The sequence below is a fragment of the Pelodiscus sinensis genome, chromosome 26, assembly GCF_052426305.1.
Source record: "Pelodiscus sinensis isolate ZL-2025 chromosome 26, ASM5242630v1, whole genome shotgun sequence".
NCBI lineage: Eukaryota > Metazoa > Chordata > Testudines > Trionychidae > Pelodiscus > Pelodiscus sinensis.
This window is the reverse complement of record NC_143077.1, coordinates 3,818,683-3,836,869: the sequence shown is the minus strand read 5'-3', so window position 1 is coordinate 3,836,869 and position 18,187 is coordinate 3,818,683. Positions and strand designations below refer to the sequence as shown.

At 62.0% G+C, this 18,187-nt stretch overlaps 1 protein-coding gene across 25 annotated transcripts in view; it reads left to right on the top strand.

Moving 5' to 3' along the window:
• MACF1 (microtubule actin crosslinking factor 1) overlaps positions 1-18,187 on the top strand; it is a 299,184-nt gene that overhangs the window by 106,354 nt on the left and 174,643 nt on the right. For 14 of the 25 annotated variants that reach the window (XM_075908729.2, XM_075908727.2, XM_075908730.2 and 11 more), the window contains 10 exons: positions 10,666-10,832; positions 11,333-11,445; positions 11,532-11,638; positions 12,614-12,733; positions 12,819-12,914; positions 14,667-14,794; positions 14,927-15,020; positions 16,074-16,228; positions 16,435-16,711; positions 17,469-17,597. In XM_075908729.2, the coding sequence (XP_075764844.2) occupies positions 10,666-10,832; positions 11,333-11,445; positions 11,532-11,638; positions 12,614-12,733; positions 12,819-12,914; positions 14,667-14,794; positions 14,927-15,020; positions 16,074-16,228; positions 16,435-16,711; positions 17,469-17,597 (1,386 nt within the window). Of the gene's footprint in view, positions 1-3,364; positions 4,754-10,665; positions 10,833-11,332; positions 11,446-11,531; positions 11,639-12,613; positions 12,734-12,818; positions 12,915-14,666; positions 14,795-14,926; positions 15,021-16,073; positions 16,229-16,434; positions 16,712-17,468; positions 17,598-18,187 lie in introns of those variants that run through there. The other 11 variants (XM_075908705.2, XM_075908707.2, XM_075908703.2 and 8 more) reach the window with 6 other exon arrangements.

Sequence of the window (18,187 nt, the reverse complement as noted above, 5' to 3'; positions counted from 1 at the left end):
TCGCTAGTTACTAGTGAAAAATCCTGCTCCCATGTTCCGGGTGCAGCCATCCTGGCTGGTGGAGCTGGAGCAGCCGCACACGTTTCTGTTGCCAGCTTTCTGGTCTAGGGCGTAGCAGTGAGTTGATTAACCGACAAGCAAAAGCGTATAGGCTAATGCTGTGGACTCCGCACATTTTCCCCTCCCTCCGCCAGTGCAATTTTTAGCAGGCTGGCCAGCAGCCTGGCTCAGGCCTGGCTCGCCCGGGGTCCAGGACCTACCCCCGCCGAGACTCTGCATTTAAAGTGCATGAGGAGCCTGGCTCAGTCCTGGCTTACTCCGGGTCCAGGAGCTCAGCCCCCCTGGCTCCGTATCAGAGGCAGCAGCACGGGGAGCTGGTTTTTAAACCCCCTCCCCTCACAGGCCAGCTCCCGCTTGGCAGCCCACGCTGCTGCCTCTGATACAGAGGCAGCAGTGTGGGGTGGCCGGGGGCTCCCCAAGAGTGAGGCCGGAGGTCCCTGGATGCCGACCCTCCCTGGGGACTATCGAATAGTCGAGTCACCCGTAAGAATTCCTGAGGTGACTTGACTATTCGATTAATCGATATCGAACATCCCTATTCTGCTCAGCACGCCCCCCCCCCCCCCCCCCCCCCCCCCCCCCCCCCGTTCGCTGGGAAGACGGAGAAGGGCCGCCGGCGGGACTGGTCTTTGCGACGTGTGAGGGGTTCGCACGCCTCCCCAGCTAGACGCCACCGGGGTCCCTGGCCACAGCTGACGGTTTGAACCTCTTCCCCTCCGGCTCATGTTGCTTCACCCGTGGCACTTGAACCCGCACTCGGGGGTGTTCCCCCACCTTTATGGAGGCAGATTTGCACGGCCTGCGTTGGCTGCAGGAGCGTGTCCATACGCTCGGGCCTCGCTCTGTCGGCGAGACTCTCCCGCTGCGAACGCGGCGGGGCTTGCGAGCCCTCAGCGTCGCGCAGGCCCGGAGCAGCCTGGTAGCACTTGCTGGCATGGGAGACGGGGTCGGTGGGGCCACTGTTATTTCTGCCTCCGGCGTGAGGGCCCGGCGTTCATGCTGGCATCGAGAAACAGGAGCGAATTCGTGCCCGAGGTAGAAAGCGAACGAGCTGCCCTTGTCTGGAGGGGGCCACCGCCTCCCCCTGCTTCCTGGACCCCCCAAAGCAAGGGGCCAACTGGGTGCGAGAATAAAAAGCCCCCCCAGAAAAACCTCCCGCTCGGGTCCTGCTTTGCAGGCTTGCTCCGGCCTCTCGGGGCCGCTAGGTGGTGCTGCTGCCCTGCCTGATGGAGGGGCCTGGTTTCCAAGGGAGCGGGCTGCAGGTCGGAGCCAGGCCGATGGGCGTGGGTGCTGCCCGTAGCCCTTCCAGGCTCCCTCACTCCACCGTCAGGGTGTGGGACCCTCCCGACCCCGAAAGCCCCGGGGTTCGGCCGGCTCTATGTGCTCCCTGTGGGCCTGGAATCTGGAGATTCCCTCTGGGGATGGAGCGCCGCAGCGAACCCCTCGGTCAACGTCCCGTGCGCCGGGTGGGGACCCGGGGAGGGTCCCGCGCTGGGAGCTGCTGGGATGGGCTCTGCACTCAGGCCCTGTCTCCCCGTGGGCGGCAGGGCTGGGGCCAGCCCAGCGCAGGAGGTGGGGGCTGGCAGCTCAGGTTTTGCCCGTTGTCTCCGCTGCACAGGGCCCGTGTTGGCGGTGGGGAGGCTTGGCAGGGAGCCAGTGAACCCTCCTTTCAGGGGCACGGTGGGGGCAGCCCTGGGGGCTGGGGTGCCGGGCTTTGGCGGGCTGCAGCTGGCCGCGGAGCCGTGTGCTGCTGTGCCCTGGGGGCTCTTTGGCCAGCAGGCGCGTGGGGTGCGCCTCGCTGTAAGGAAGGGTGGAGCGGTCAGAGCTCCCTGGCCCGGCCCAGCCAAACCCCCGCTCTCAGCAGGGGAGGGGACGGCAGGGGGCTGGCCAAACCCCCGCTCTCGGGGTGGGGGGGTGCTGGGTTTAGTCCCAAAGTGCCCATGGGAGGGGGGCAGAAGCTGAGCTGTGCGGGGCTCGCCGAGGGTGGAAGGGTGCTGGGGTGACCTCGCCGTAGCAGTGCAGGGCAAAGGGCTGGAGTTTGTCTTGGGGTGCAGGAAGAGGGGGCGAGGGGGGTGCTAAGTGCACATGGCGCCAGCAATAGGGATGTAAAATCCCGGTTAATCAGTTAACCTGGGGCGGGCTGGGGGGAGGGCACTGACCCACAGAAAAATCAGTGGGGGGGGCCACATGCAAGTGAGAGAGACGCTCCCCTTGTTCCCCTCACGCACCAGAATTTGGGGAGCCCTGAGCCTCAAGGGTCGGATCCGGCCTCCAGGCCTTAGGTTCCCCACCCCTGAGTTAAACCTTCAGTTTAACCAGTTCACTGATTAAGCGGGACCCCACTCCTGGCCCCCCTGCACTTGGGGCTGGTGGCTGGTGGCCACTCACTGGGACCCAGTAAGGGTGATGCTGACTAGGTAACCGGCTGCCTGTCCATACCCCCCGCCCGGCAGTCACGCTGGGGCGCGTGCCCCTGACCCTGCCTCACAGCCCCTGGAGACGACGCTTCGCTAAAGGCGCCAGAGAGCCTGTTTCCGGGGGGGCGGAGGGCAACAAGGGGCAGTCTGGGGCACCGTAAAGACGAACACGTCGATTTGGGCAGCGGCGTTCGTGGGCCGGAGCCCCCTTCGGCTCGCGGTTCGGCCCACGGAAGCGTCTGGCCAAACGAAATCGCTAAGGCGCAGGACTCCGGGCTGCTCCGGACTCGCCGCCTGGCCCCAGCAGCGATAAGGACAGTTCCCCTTGGGGGAGGCGCCGCCCCGGCCGTGTGCCCCCAGGGGTGCTGGGCCCGGGGGTGCTGGCTGAACGTGGTTTCCGTGACAGTTTATGAACGTGGTTGAGGGGCTCTCGGCACCTCTCCCCCCGGCACAAACTGCTCCAGCCCCCCCTGCATGCTCCTGCACTGGGCTGGGCGGGACCGCCGCCGGCCCTTAGCCAGCGTGGGGCTCTGCCGGCCTGGTTGACGGCAGTCAGGGATAGAGACGTCAGGCAGGAGCAGCCCCTCCGCAGCTCCCTGCCCGGGGCCTGCCGGAATCGGTTTCTGTGAGGGCCGGCGCCGGCCGGGGGCTTTGCCGTTTGTCTGCACGCAGAGCCTCTCGTCTCCTCCCCGCCTTCCGTCTCCTCCCCGCCCTTTTCTTTATGCTACCTTTGCTCAGCCTCCCCTTTTCTGACTTCCCACCCGCCTTTCCCTCCCCCTCCGTCTCCCGGTCTCTGTCTGGCTCTGGCTTTCTGCTTGCGTTACCGAGGGCAGTGCTCCAATTACCTCATATTCGGAGAGAGACAGCGGCAGCCAATCCGGTCTCTGTCTGCTTTTAGGTCAAGTGATTTCTGAACTGCAGTGAGATGCTTTGAGAGTGTCTCGTCGCAGCGCCGGGGCTGTAAGATGGCTGTCTGGAGCGGCAGCGGCTGCGAGGGACTCCGTGTGTGGCTGGGTGCGCGGGCGAGAGAGAGAATATGGGGGATTGCCCGCAGTGCTGCGGGTTTGCAGTCGTGCCGCTAAGCCGATGAAGGGGAAGTCGGGATTTCTCCAGGAGCCTGGCTCCAGCCGAGCTGCGTTATCGCTGGCGTGTTCGGCTCGGAGGAGATGGGGAATTCTTTGGGGTGTGTTAAGGAGCCGAAAGAACCAGCTGCCGGGCCAGGGAGGGCTCCTCTGTCCCCCCCCAAAAGGGTTCGCTTTAAGCGGAAGCGGTGGGGGAAGAAGAGAGCGGAGCCCCAGGCAAATCCCTTGCCTGGCATGGAGATTACTGGAGATGACGAGGCGCTGGAGAAGTTCAGAGTCTCTCCTCAGCAGGAGGGAGGAGAGGAACCGGCCAAGACCCTGCAGCAAGACACTTCGCAGCCCACGGAGCCTCATGCCAGCTCCGGTGCAGAGGCCCCGCCTCCCGGCCTCCTGGTGCAGGTGAAGGAGCGATTCCAAGGGGAAATCCAGAAGGCTCACCTGGTGCTGGAGCCCTGGCCCTCGGGTTCTGGGGGCAGCCGGGATTCCCCGGAGGAAGGTACCACCGTCATCGCCCGCCTGCTGGACAACCCCGCGGAGCAGAACTGCCAGAAGGCGGTGAGCCGGCGGGTGGAGTTTCGAAGCACCGGGGCGGGCAGGCGCCGGGCGGTGCTGTTGCCTCTGCAGAAGGAGACGGCGGGCAAAGACGGCGAGAGACGGGACGGGGGCGGGCTTGTGGCCAGGTGGAATGTGGGCGCTAGAGAGGCGCCACCGGGCAGGCGAGGGCCGGAGGAGTCTGCAGCCCTGGTGGACGCTGGCAGGTCCCCAGAGGCCTGGGATACAGCGGAAGGGAATGAAAGTCTTTCGAGTGCCACGGGGACCGGATCGTGGTGCGTGGAGCCCGGCACCGTCTCCGAGCTGTCCACGCCGTCGCCCATGGTGGACCAGGGGGAAACCCACGGCTTTGAGAAGCCCCAGAGGCCGTCACTGTCACGCGAGAAACCTGCCCTCCGGGCGGGAGAGGGCCCCAGGACTCGGCCTGGGCCCAAGCTGCCTGCCTCTCAGAGCGACTCTTCCTTCAGCGGGCCGACCCCCAGCACGGCCCAGCGCTCCTCGGGATATGGGAGCGACGGGGACGCCGCAGCCGGTCGCATCTCGGGGTCCATCGTGGAAGGTGGCTGCTCGCTCCCTGCAGAGCCGGCCAGCTTGGTTCCGAGGGGCGGGGTGCAGCAGGCTGGGGAGCCTTGCGCAGGAAAGGTCAGTGCTCATGGGCATTTGCCGAGCCATCCCTCAGAGGCGGGGTGGGGGGACGCTGCTGTCTTGAATATCCGGGATCCACACCCACCCTCCGGCACCCCGAGAGAACTCGCTTCCCCATTGCCTCCTGTCCGCGGAGCCCCGGGTCTGGCGCTGAGAGTTGCAGCCACATCCGGGGCCGCGGCAGGTTCAGTCGGAGTCAGGATGCTCCCAAAGAAGCAGCCGTCTGCACCCGGAGGAGCTGCATGCTCCCCCCCCCCCCCCCCCCCCCCCCCCCCCGGTGTCATGTGCGTGGAGGTCTGTCAGCAGCCTTAGAGAAGGCGAGCGGGGAGCACGCAGGCTGTTTGCTCACAGACCGGCCCTGTCTGGGCTTCGCTGCCTCTGCCCGGTGCGCAGGCAGGGAGCGGGCGCAGCCCCCGACGTGCAGCTGCCTGTGGCGGAGGGGTAACGGCCCGCGGCGTCACTCAAGAAGCGCCGGCTCTAGCTGGCGTGTTCACCCTGGCCAAGGGGCTGCTCCCGGCACGTTCCATCCGGTCCGGCACGTGGGGGCCGCGCCTGCTCCCCCCTCTCCGGCCCGCCTTTCCCGGAGCCCTGTAAAATGTGGGCACTAATCCGAAACGGGGGGAAGAGCAGCGTGGGATCCCCCCAACCGACACGTTGCAGCCGGACGGGGCGAGGACGCAGGAGTGAGGTCCTTGCTTTGCGCAGCGCTTGCGAGCATTTACCAGCGTGTCTGTCTGTCTGTCTGTCTGTCTGTCTGTCTCTGTCTGTCTGTCACGGGGGTTGGAAACTGGCCTTGCTGGTGACTTACCGAGTACTTTTGCTGGCTGTCGCTCTGCGGGCTGGGAAGGGCTCCGAGCGTGGCAGAGCCTAGCAAGCAGAGGGGACGGGGGTGAAAGGGCAGGAGACGCCCCCGGGTTCGGCCTCAGACCTGCAGCGTGGCAAGGCAGTGAGCAGTTCCCAGGGAGACTAACGGCCGCATCGTAAGTCAGCGGCGAGCGGGAGGCAGCCGGTGTTACAGGTGTCCTGTCAAACCAGCGTGTTTGCAAAGGGAAAAGCAACCTCCAGTGAACTCCGCTCCTCCCGGATCCCTCTTGGGCGACAGCATCCGGTCCTGGCGCAGCAACGCTGCTGATGGTCCAGGGGAAGGCACACGGAGTTAGCGGAGGGAGTGCTGTGCCTCGGCGGGCCTTGGCGAGCGTTGGATCCTGGGACGCATTTTGGCCTGGGAAGGGCGAACTGAATAGCTGCTTGGTTTTTGGCTTGAGGCCCGGGTGATACCGCGGGGGCTGCTGGAAGAGGCTGGTCGCTGTGTGTTCTGCTTTGGCAACCGGGAAATTGTCCCCCTGTAGTTTGGGTTTGTGGCCGGTGGGGCTGTGGGAGGCCGGTGGGGCTGTGAGTGGCCGGAGGCCGGTGGGTGGCCGAAGGCCGGTGGGGCAGTGGGTGGCCGGGGGCTGTGAGTGGCCGGAGGCCGGTGGGTGGCCGGAGGCTGGTGGGGCTGTGAGTGGCCGGAGGCCGGTGGGTGGCCGGAGGCCGGTGGGTGGCCGGAGGCTGGTGGGGCTGTGAGTGGCCGGGGGCTGTGAGTGGCCGAAGGCCGGTGGGGCTGTGGGTGGCCGGAGGATGCTGCATTAGTTTTGGGAGTTGTTTGGCAGGAGACAACTGTTCTCTGCCGCCTGGGGCGTGGAAGGGCTTCCCCTGCCTCCGGAGGCACCAGGACCTCGCTGCAGATTCCCAGTGCAGTTGGGGCCTGGCCTGGGAGGGAAAGGACCTTGGGGCTGAATAGTTGGGCTCGTTGGGCCAAGGCCGTTCCCTTGATGTGCCGGGAAGGCGGCTCTGTGCTCACACTCCCCCGCTGGCCTGATAAGAGCGGTCAGCCCTTAAAAAAGCACCAGAGGGACTTTGTGAGCTGGGGCGTGTACGCTGCTGCGCTTCAGCGTCTCTCCCGGGTTCCTTTATCCCAGGAGCCGGTTTGCCAGGGAGGAGGAGGTGCCGCCCTCCCTCTCTAGGGCGCCGGCAATGCTTGTGGGGGAAGGAAGGCCGGCCCTTAAGTAACCCCTTTGCTGCCATTTGAAAGGTCTTAAAACAATGTGAATCTGCCGCAGCTGGCTGGGCACAGGGCCTCTCTGGAGGCTAGTACAATGGCAGGGGTCAGAGGTCAGGGTGATGAAAAGGTTGGGGCCAGTTTTTATGTAGGGCCCTCGGCTAATTGGTGTCAGCTCTGGCGTGATGGGTCAGCGGCGTGTCCATCTCATGGAGGGGACATGTGGGGATCCCGCGGCTCTCGCCGCCTCCCCGTCCCTTCGTCCAGCCTGGGGAGTGGGCAGGCAAAAACCGAGTGCCCGGGGCTGAGCCATGGTGGGGCTTGCTCAAGTGGTACCCGAGGGGCGTGGCGCCGTGGCCGTGGGTCACGGAAGCACGTCGACGTGGCAGCCTGGTGCTGTGTGGCCGTCCCTACTCTGGGTCCGGAGGAGGGAAAGCCAAAGCCGGCGGGGTGGGTAGGGCTGGCACAGCGCAGTGCTCGCTGCGCGGTGGGTGTCAGGCTCCGGAGAGGGAGGTGAGCAGTGGCATACCAATGATGTAACTGCTGCCACGCCTGCCTGTCTTCCCAGCGCCGGGGAGGGGAGGGAGGCTCCGTTGCTCCTAGCCCTTGCCGCTCCCTGTCTCTTCCCTGCAAGGGGAATCTTCGCTGGGGCTGATCCCCTCCAGCAGCCTTCCTGAAGGCCGGCAGCGAGCGAGGAGCTGGCCATGGCTCTCAGCCAGGGACCTTGAAAGAGGCAGCTGGACGTTCCAGCTCGGAGCGTGGGAGAGAGGGGAACGGGCAGACCCTCGTGCGGCGGCAGAAAAGGGTTTGATCCTGGCCCCCGTTGGCCGGCAGAGCTGAGCAGGGCTCCGGGGACAGGAGCAAAGCGTCTCATTGAACATGCCACAGGCACCTTCCCTCCCTGTGTTTCCAGATCTCCCCCCCCCTCTCCTCCCCCCCCCCCCCCCCCCGAGAAAATTGCCTTCAGAGCCGGGAGCCAGCGGGCGCTGTCCAAGCTGCTCGGCTGGCCGGATGTGAGCCGGGGGGAGCTCTGTGTTCTCTCCCGCCGGGCTGCATTCAGGGATCGCTTTCTCTGGCGGGTGCAGTCGCCGTCCGGTCATCGAAGGCCGGCTCTGAATGGCATCGTTGTAAAATACGGCTCAAACATCCTCCACCGTTCCTGGGCCAGCTGTACGCCCGAGGGAGAGGGAATTCACAGCCAGTTTCTCTCCTTCAGGGGAGCTTTCTTCTTCCCTGAATCACGTTTCTGAGGGTACGTAGGCACTTGCTCCCTATCTCGAGCTAGGGATGCAAATGTAGGCGACCGAAATTGCTAATCCAGCGGGGATTTAAATATCCCGCGCTTCATTAGCATAATCTCGCCCGCGTGCTGTTTCGGAGCTCAGCTGTTTCGAAGCAGGACGTGCGCTCCGGGTGGCGTTCCTTCCAATCAAACCCCTTGGTTCGAACTAACGTTACGCCTCATTTTAACATTAATTCGAACCAAGGGGTTTGATTTGAACGAACGCGGCCCGGAGCGCATTTCCTGGTTCGAATCAGCTGGCGATCAGAATAGTGCGCGGGCGAGATTATGCTAATGAAGCACGGGATATTTAAATCCCCGCTTCATTAGCAATTTTGGTCGCCTACATTTGCATCCCTAGTTCGAGATAGGGAGCAAGTGTAGACGCACCCTGAGAGAAGAGTGAGACGCCCTCAGATGTACGGTTACTGTTGTTTAAGGTTTACCTGTAAGTAGCACAGTCCTCACTGTTTCCGATAACCGTAGTTGTGTTTCCCCTTTTGTGGTCCCTCGAAGGTGTTTGGCTCCTAGCCATCCCCTCTCCTGGGTAGAGACCCACCTACTCTGGTGTCCCTAAAAAGACCCATAAGAACATCAGAACGGCCAGACTGGGTCAGACCAACAGTCCATCCAGCCCAGTGTCCTGTCTGCTGACAGCGGCCAACACCAGATGCCCCAGAGGGAGGGAACACAACAGGCAATCCCCTCGTGATCCCTTCCCTGTCACCCATTTCCAAACAGAGGCTAGAGACACCATCCCTACCCACCCTGGCTAATAGTCATTGATGGACTTAACCTCCATGAATTTATTTAGCTCTTTTTTGAACCCTGTTAAAGTCCTGGTCTTCTCTGCATCCTCTGGCGAGGAGTTCCACAGGTTGACTGTGCACTAAGTGAAGAAAAACTTCCTTTGGTTTGTTTTAAACCTGCTGCCTATTCATTTCATTTGGTGACCCCTAATTCTTATGTTATGGGAGCAAGTAAATAACTTTTCCTTATTCACTTTTTCCACACCCGTCATGATTTTATAGACCTCTATCCTATCCCCCCTTAGTCTCCTCTTTTCCAAGCTGAAAAGTCCCAGTCTTTTTAATCACTCTTCATATGGGACCTGTTCCAAACCCCTCATCATTTTTTTGCCCTTTTCTGAACTTTTTCCCATGCCAATATATCTTTTTTGAGATGAGGTGATCACACCTGTATGCAATATTCAAGCTGTGGGCGTACCATGGTTTTATACAGAGGCAATAAGATATTCTCTGTCTTATTCTCTATCCATTTTTAATGATTCTTAACATCCTGTTTGCTTTATTAACTGCTGCTGCACACGGAGTGGATGTTTTCAGAGAACTATCTGCAATGACGCCACAATCTCTCTCTTGAGTGGTTGTAGCTAAATGAGTCCCCATCAGTAATGAGTATTGTATGATGCATTACAGAGACGTTCACATAAAAACAGTAAAAGAACCTGCCCTCCTGTGAGAGAGCTTACCAGAGATCAGCCCCAACTCCAGCCAAGGCCTCTGGTCGGTGTCAGTCCTACAAACACCCCTATGAGGTTTTTGCCTGGGGTTCAAAGTTGATATTGGGAACCAGGGCAAAAGCCATGAAGTCAGTGTAAATGTGGGCTGTTTCCTCCCACAGCCAGTGTTCCCTGTAAGCTGTGGGCTTGTGCGGCCTCTCAGGAGAGATTCCAGTGCTGCCCACAGCCGGTGGCATGTGTTGCTACTGGTAGTGCACATCCACACATGCCTTGGTGCGCATCACAAAATTTAGTCTGCAACATGGATGGAAAAAGATTAGAAGGAACATTGCCCACGGTTCTTTCCTTCTGGTTTCTGGAGACTCCCCTGTGAGCCAGAAGATGAGTTTCCCTAGAAAGTGGTCCTTCACTGGAGACTTTACAACCGTAGCGATTTGCCTTAAATACCTCCTGCTGGGTTTAATTCTCCCCCCTTCTCCCATGGGGCGAATACAGTCCCTGGCTCACAGTCAGCCATAAATTGGTCATGCGCTTGCTATAGTAGTCTCCCGAAAGCCTTGCTCAGAGCCATGTAGTCTAGACACACCCTAAGGCGCTGCAGGACTCCTCCAGTTGGTCAACATCCTCCTTGAATTGTGGTCATTAGAACTGGACGGGGGATTTCTGCAGCAGCCACCCAAATAAGCTCTCTATTCCTACTTGAGGTCTCCCCATTTATGCCCCCTGGGATACAATATTAGTCACTTCCAAGGCTCCCAGGTTACGATATCCCTTTAATCAGACTTCCTTTGCTCTGAAAAGCTTTCCGCAGTTGGGTGCTGTTATTCTGATGTGTCCAGCCCCTCCTCCCCCTGTGTTCAGTCTGCACGGACCTTAGCAATTGTGACAGTAAACTTAGAGCGCGCCCACGCACCTGATCCATCTGTCTTGAGACACGGCCCCTGGCTTGGACTTTTCATATGACACTGGTTTCCCGGTACGGCCGTTCACTTAGCTAGCCAGCCCGGGTGCCCCACTTACCATGTGGATGTGTAGAAATCGAAATCTGCACCACTTCTCCCTGCTTCCAAAGTACCACGTAACCGGCGAGACCCGTCTCTTTCCAGATCTCCGATATCTACATCAGTGGAGAGTCCGGGGACATGTCCGCCAAGGAGAAGCTGCTGCTATGGACGCAGAAGGTGACCGCGGGTTACGTGGGAGTGAAATGCACCAACTTCTCGTCGTGCTGGAGCGACGGGAAGATGTTTAATGCGCTCATTCACCGATACAGGTAGGCAGAGGGGCCAGCTGAGCTGTCTGCCCTGGCCACGGGGGGTGTTACGGCTCCTTGTTCTCTCTCCGCATTGAATGGCCTGCACCTTGGAACCCAAGGTCTTCCTGAGGGTGGGCTCTAGGGATGTAAAATCCCAGTTAAGCAGGATCCTGCTTCTACTCCCCCTGCCCTACATGGAAGATGGAAAAGGGGGTAACATTGTGGGGTGAGGAGGTAACAGGTTGTTACCCCCAGCACCGAGCTGAGTGGAGCAGGTTCAGGGACCTACCCAGGAAACTCTCTGCCTTACGTGCCTTGAACATGAAGATCTTCTGGTCCTAATTCTCATGTGCCCTTTGGGTCCTATTGCAAAACTGCAGTTGCATGAACAGGGCTCAGCCCGACACCTGGGGGATCCATGGGGGGACCCTCTCCCTCGGGCTCCACGGACCTACCTATTAGCCGGGTGTGGCTGGGGACACACTGTGTGAAGGTGTCTGTCTCTGTGTGTCTTACAGGCCGGATCTGGTGGACATGGAGCGGGTGCAGATACAGAGTAACCGGGAGAACCTGGAGCAGGCCTTTGAGGTGGCAGAGCAGCTGGGAGTCACCCGGCTGCTGGATGCGGAAGGTGAGAGCGGAGGGTGGTGAGTCCCGCTGGGCGGGCAATTGCCTCTCCCGCTCTTACGCTGCTGACTTGTGTTCCTTTGCCCCCAGATGTGGACGTCCCCTCTCCAGATGAGAAGTCGGTGATCACTTACGTGTCTTCCATCTACGATGCCTTTCCCAAGGTCCCCGAGGGAGGAGAAGGGATCAGCGCGATAGTAAGAGCGGCGGCTTTTCCCACCTTCTGGCCCGGGATGCTGGGGAAGGCTGGTCTGTAACCCCCTGGCGGTGCGACTGGGGGAGGCGTGAGGTCGTTCTCTGCCTTCTCTCCAGCTACCGCGGATGAGATCTCCCAAACCAAACAACCCCCAGCCAGTGCTTTGGGCTGGGTAGTAGCATTGAGGGGTCACCCAGCATGGGGACAGCAATCAGGAGAGAGAACTGTGGGTTGGCACCAGCGTTCCCTCTTTTCCATCCATGTGCAGAATAAATTTTGTTAGGTGCACCGAGACGTGCACCACCAATAGAAACACAGGCTGCCGGCGGTGGGTGCTCTGTTAGTCAGCAGGGCGGCATTGGACTCTCTCCTAGGATGTCCTGGCGCTCAGCTTATGGGAAACAATGGTTGGTGCTCATGTCTACTTGCCTCCCCGGGGCCAGCATTGAGGCAATGTACAGCTTTCTTACCAGGGGCCATAAGAAAGCCAAACCGCCAGCCTGGCCCTGCCCACACTCTGCCCCCAGACCGCCTGCTAGAGGTGGACTGGAGGTGGCATGTTGCTGCCCTCAGTGCCTGCCTGCCCCGTGCCCTGGAGCCAGGCAGGCTAGGGCTGCACACTGCCCCACCTCCTGTGGAGCAGGGCTCGGACAAAAGGGGTGGGGCTGGGGGCGGGGCCTGGACAAAAAGGGCGGGGCTGGGGCTTGTCTCCCCCAGCCCTACCTTCAGCCACCGCCCACGTCCCTTACAGAGGTTGGGCTGCCCTTCGCTCTCCCGTGCACCGTCCACGTCCCCTTGTTCTCCTTGGCACTGAATTCTCAGCCCGGTCCCTCTCTGGAGACAGCTGCTTGTCCTGCTTTCCCCTCTGGGCCTGTGAAACGGCCTCACCGGAGGGGGTGGGTATGGGGGGGGCGAAGCCGTCGCCCTTCTGAGCTGCTTCTGGTCTTAGCGTTTCAAATGGCTCCGTTCTCCCCAGGAGGTGGATTCGAGGTGGCTCGAGTACCAGAGCTGCGTGGACTCCCTGGTCCCCTGGATCAAGCAGCACACGCTCCTGATGGCAGATGCCTCCTTCCCCCAGAACCCCGTCGAGCTGAAGGTAAAGGGCCCGCGGGCGTGTCTGGTGCCCGGCGCGGGCGGCGGGGCCAGAGGCCGGGTGCCCATGGTGCTGTCTCCCCTTGCAGGCGCTGTACAATCAGTACATCCACTTCAAAGAGACGGAGATCCCAGCCAAAGAGCAGGAGAAAGGGAGGATCGAGGAGCTGTACAAACTGCTGGAGGTAAGAGCCAGAGGAGCTGCGGGCTGGGGCGCTTGGTGGCAAGCCTGGCTCTCCGTTCCGCTGGGATTTGTTCCGAATCCGAGACGCAAAACCAGCCCCGAGGGCGAATTGGCAGAAGCAGCGTTGCGGAACCAGCAGGTGTTGGGTTTGCTGCTGCTGCTCTGTCCGCCGCAGTCGCCGAGCACACGGGCCTCGGCTTTCAAAAGTGTTGGGGGAGTGGCTTCAGACCCTGCTCCTGCCCCGCCCCCTGCCCCACCCCCAGCCCCTGCTCCCGCACCTGCTCCCAGTGCCCCACCCACCTGCCACGCTGCTTTGCATTGAATACTGTGTACAGATGTGCTCTCCTCACCTCAAAAAAGATATTTTGGCCTTGGAAAGGGTTCAGAAAAGGGCAACTAAAATGATTAGGGGTTTGGAACAGGTCCCATATGAGGAGAGGTTAAAGCAACTGGGATTTTCAGTTTAGAAAAGAGGAGACTGAGGGGGAATATGATAGAGAGATATAAAATCATGAGTGGTGTGGAGAGGGCGGATAAAGAAAAGTTATTTATTAGTTCCCTAAATAGAAGAACTAGAGGACACCAAATGAAATGAATGAGTAGCAGGTTTAAAACTAATAAAAGAAAGTTCTTCTTCACACAGCGTGTAATCAACCTGTGGAACTCCTCGCCAGAGGAGGCGGTGAAGGCTAGGACTATAACAGAGTTTAAAGAGAGGCTAGATAATTTCATGGAGGTTAGGTCCATAAAAGGCTATTAGCCAGGGGATAAAATGGTGTCCTTGGCTTCTGTTTGTCAGAGGCTGGAGAGGGATGGCAGGAGACAAATCGCTTGATCATTGTCTTCAGTCCACCCTCTCTGGGGCACCTGGTGTTGGCCACTGTCGGCAGACAGGACACTGGGCTAGATGGACCTTTGGTCTGACCCAGTACGGCCATTCCTATGTTCTTATGCTCCGCCATCGCCCACCTCTTCCTGCCCAGTCCCGTCCCCTTCTCCAAACACGCTGCATTCTCGCTGCTCCCCCCACACCCCGAGCCTCCCAAACAGGCCCTACCCCCTGACTGTGGTGGGCAGGAGGCACTGGAGGGAGGAGGCGGCCTGGGGAGCTAATGGGGGGGTTCTCAGCACCCCCAACCGGGCCGGCCCTACCGCTAGGCAAAGGACACCGCAAAATCTGGGGCCCCAAATTCCATGGTGCTCCAGGCAGCTGCAAAAGGGGCAGCACCAGCTCCACAGCCAACCCCATCCCCTGGCTGCCCCACTCCTGCCTTGCCCTCCTTCCACCCCCAAACGACATGGCCCCCGGGGGCCTGGCGCCAGCACCAGGGTCGTCCCCACCCCCACACTCACTGGCGGCGGCAGGAAGCGGAGTGTTCTGGTTCCAGCTGCGTCGCTTTGCTTCCCACTGCCGGTGGGTGTGGGGACGTGGGCTCGCTGCCCCCTTCTGCCTCCCTGCCCTGCTCCTCCCGCCCAGCCCCGAGCGCCACCCCCACGGAGGAGCCACCTCCCCCCATGGGAGATTGCAGACGGCACCAACGTTTCTAGGGACGAGCCTGCTCAGATTTTTCCCTGTGGGGGCCCAGCCCCAGGGCCTGCGCAGTTGGCACCTTGCGGCCGTGGGTCGCTTGCCCCTTCCTGCGGGCTCAGAGAGGGGGTCTGAGGGTAGGGGCAGGCGGAGCTGTTGCCAAGGAAGCGGGGGCGCGGTGCCGAGCGCAGGGTGTGAGAGGCCGGTCTCTTGCTGCCTCTCCAGGTGTGGATTGAATTCGGCCGCCTCAAGCTGCCCCAAGGCTACCACCCCAACGACGTGGAGGAGGAGTGGGGCAAGCTGATCGTGGAGATGCTGGAGCGGGAGAAGTCGCTGCGGCCGGCCGTGGAGAGGTGGGTAGGCGGGCAGGGCGGCCGGGCCCGGCGGCGGGCAGGGTGGCCGGGCCCGGCGGCGGGCAGGGTGGCTGGGCCCGGCGGCGGCCGGGGGAATCCCGGAACGATGCCTGATGGTTTCTCTGCTCACAGGCTGGAATTGCTGCTCCAGATCGCCAACAAAATCCAGAACGGTGCTCTGAGCTGTGAAGAAAAACTCACCCTCGCCAGGAACACGCTGCAGGCCGTGAGTGTCGGCGTTCCCGCCCCATCTGGCCTCCTGGCCTCCCTCCTTCCCTCCCGCGTCACTTCCCCGCTTCACCGGTTAACCGGGCCAGACAGCACTGGCTAGCGAACTCAAGGGGATTTCACATCCCAGCTAGCCCCGGAGCCCGGTCGCCTGGCTGCGCTTCCAGACGGGCGTTGCAAAGTTGCAGAGGCTTCCGCCAAGGCCTGGGAGAGGGGCTCAGTCTGGGAAACCCGCCTGCCGCGTCGGGAGAGTTTTGTATCCAAGAGAAGGCGCCCAAGTAGCTTCCCATAGTCAGGGCTGCAATGTGAGCGGGAGTCTTTCTGCAGAGACTGGAGGCTTTCCCCAGAGACGCTGCCCTGGCTCCGGCAGGAGCGATGGGCTTGATGCACAGGCTAGTGGGCCAGGTTCTTCGGCTTGTGCTCCACCAGGTGCACGTCTAGGTGACTAGATGATCCTAGGACATTCGCACTGGAAGGGCCCTCGAGAGGTCATTGAGTCCAGTCCCCTGCCCCCACGGCAGGACCAAGCCCCACTACATGAGCGTTTCCCAATTTTATTTGGCCACAGAACCCTTTTAAACTTGGCAGAATTTTGAGGAGCCGACAGCTTGTGGGGGGGGGAAGGGGAATTTGTCGAGCAAAAAAAAAAGTGCAGGAAAAGTTGTTGAGGGGAAGCAGAGAAAGTCTCCTCTGTCTCTAAGGGGGAGGGAGTGGGGTCTCGCGGACCCCTTCCTTTCACTTCCCCCGGGTTCCTCAGAGCTCCGTTTGGGACCCACTGGTCCAGACCATCCCTGACCGGCGTCTGTCCAGCCTGCTCTGACGTATCTCCAGGGATGGGGATTCCATCACCTCCCTGGGCAACTTATTCCAGTGTGTCGCCCCCCGACGGGAATGTCCAACCCAACCTCCCTTGCTGCACTGTAAGCCCCTCACCGGCCCTTCTGGCCGCGCTCTCTGGGTCCTTTGGGGGCTGAAGCAGAACGCAGCCCCTTGTCTCGCCCCGTCCAGCGGGGACGCCGCCTCCCCCGGTCACGCTGGCCTCTCGCTGCAGGACGCGGCTCACCTGGAGTCCGGCCAGGCAGTGCGGCACGAATCGGACGTGGCCGCGTACCTGCAGGAGTGCGAGGGGCTCATCCGCCAGCTGCAGGTGGACGTGCAGATCCTGCGGGACGAGAATTACTACCAGCTGGAGGAGCTGGTGTTCAGGTGCGGGGCCGCGCCGTTGCAGGAGAGGGTGGCAGGTCCTGCCGGGGGGGCTTAGCCCCGCTCTTGCTCCCTGGGCGGTGGGCTCCCTTCCCGCGGGCCGTGGGAGAGGACAGACCCAGGGTGGTGGTGGGGGGCGGGCGCCGTTCCAGCCGTCTGCCGGCGCCCAGATGTGCCACGAGGCTCTTCCCTCCCCCGCTCGGCTCCAGGATCGTCCGGCTGCAGGACGAGCTGGTCACGCTGCGCCTGGAATGCACCAACCTCTACCGGAAGGGGCACTTCTCCACCCTGGAGCTGGTGCAGCCGTCCACCCTGCCCCTGCCCCGTGGGAAGGCCGAGCCCTTGAGCAAGGGCACCCACACGTCCTCGGCCGCCTGGTTCCGGAAGCCCATGACCCGGGCCGAGCTGCTGGCCATCTCCTCCTCCGAAGACGAAGGCAACCTCCGCTTCGTGTACGAGCTGCTGTCGTGGGTGGAAGAGATGCAGGTGGGTGCCTGGCCTGGCCTTTGGGCCGCTCTATGGCAGGGGGAGGGGCAGGTTTTTGGGTCGGGAGCCGCTGACCCACAGAAAATCCTCACAGACGTGGGCCCCGACTGAGGAGGAGAAAGACCCGTCCCCGCATTCTCCTCACACAGCAGAGAAGAGGGGGGGCCAGGCTGGTAGATTCTGTGCGCTCCAGCCCCCCGGGCTCCCCAGTACTGGGAGGGGAGCCTTGAGCTTCGGGGGCCGGCTCCAGACAAGCCAGTGGCTGCATTCGGGCCTGAGGGTCCCCACCCCTTCTCTACAGGCTGACGTGTTAGCACTGAAAAAAAATCAGAAAGAATCGGAGCAGCCCCTGCCCGCGGTGGGACCTGCGGGGCTGGAGCAGCCCCCTGGCAGGGAGCCGGAACCGGCAAGCCCTCCCCGTTTAGGGTGATGCTAACCGGCTAACCTCTCGCGTCCCCGGCGTGCTGCCATCGCACCTGGTTCCAGGTGCTCGTTCTGCGGAGACGTCCCTCCTGCCCTGAATGGGGGTTGGTTTCCCCGGCACTTCGCAGGGCACAGTGGAAGGTTGTCTCCAAAGCAGGGCCCAGGCTAGTGCAGCCTGACGACGACTCCTGTTGGCCACGAGCCCAGGGCTCAAGCCGGCTGCCCCCGAACTCCCCGCGAGCTCGGACGTGGGCCCAAGCCCGGGGACGGTCACTTCCCGGAGGCGCATCCAGCGGCAGGGGAGGCTGACGGGGCCTCGCGGCCTCTGTTGCAGATGAAGCTGGAGCGGGCGGAGTGGGGCAGCGACTTGCCGAGTGTGGACTCTCAGCTGGAGACGCAGCGGCAGGTCCACGCCAGCGTCGAGGGCCTGGGAGCCAGCGTGAAGGAGGCCAGGACATACGAGGTGAGGGCACCCGGCGCTGGTCGCGCAGCTGGGGCACTGGAGTCTCCGTGGCTCGGTGGCATCGGCGCAGTCTCTGTGGGCTCTCAGGGGCGGGAGCACCCCCGGACAGAGAAATTGGGGATCCCGAGCACCCCCCGGCCGCCCCACAGATCAGCGCTCCCCCTCCCACCTGCCGGCGGTGGGCAGGAGGTGCTGGGAGGAGGGGGGAGGGGCGGGGACAAGAAGAAGGGAGGGGTGAGGCAGGAGTGGGGGGTTGGGAATGGGTGAAGTGGGACCAGGAAGAGGGGCAGGGGTGAGAGTTTGGTGGAAGGGGGGCCAGGCTGGGGGCAGGAGGATGCGGGGGAGGGGGCAGAGTTTGGGGGGAGGGGAGCCAGGCTGGGGGCAGGGAAAGGGGCAGGGGTGAGAGTTTGGGGGGAAGAGTGGAGGGGGCCAGGCTGAGGGCAGGAGGATGTGGAGGAGGGGTGAGAGTTTGGTGGAGGGGGCCAGGTTGGGGGCAGGAGGATGCGGGGGAGGGGTGAGAGTTTGGTGGAAGGGGCCAGGCTGGCGGCAGGAAGAGGGGCAGGGGTAGGAGTTTGGGGGGAAGGGCGAAG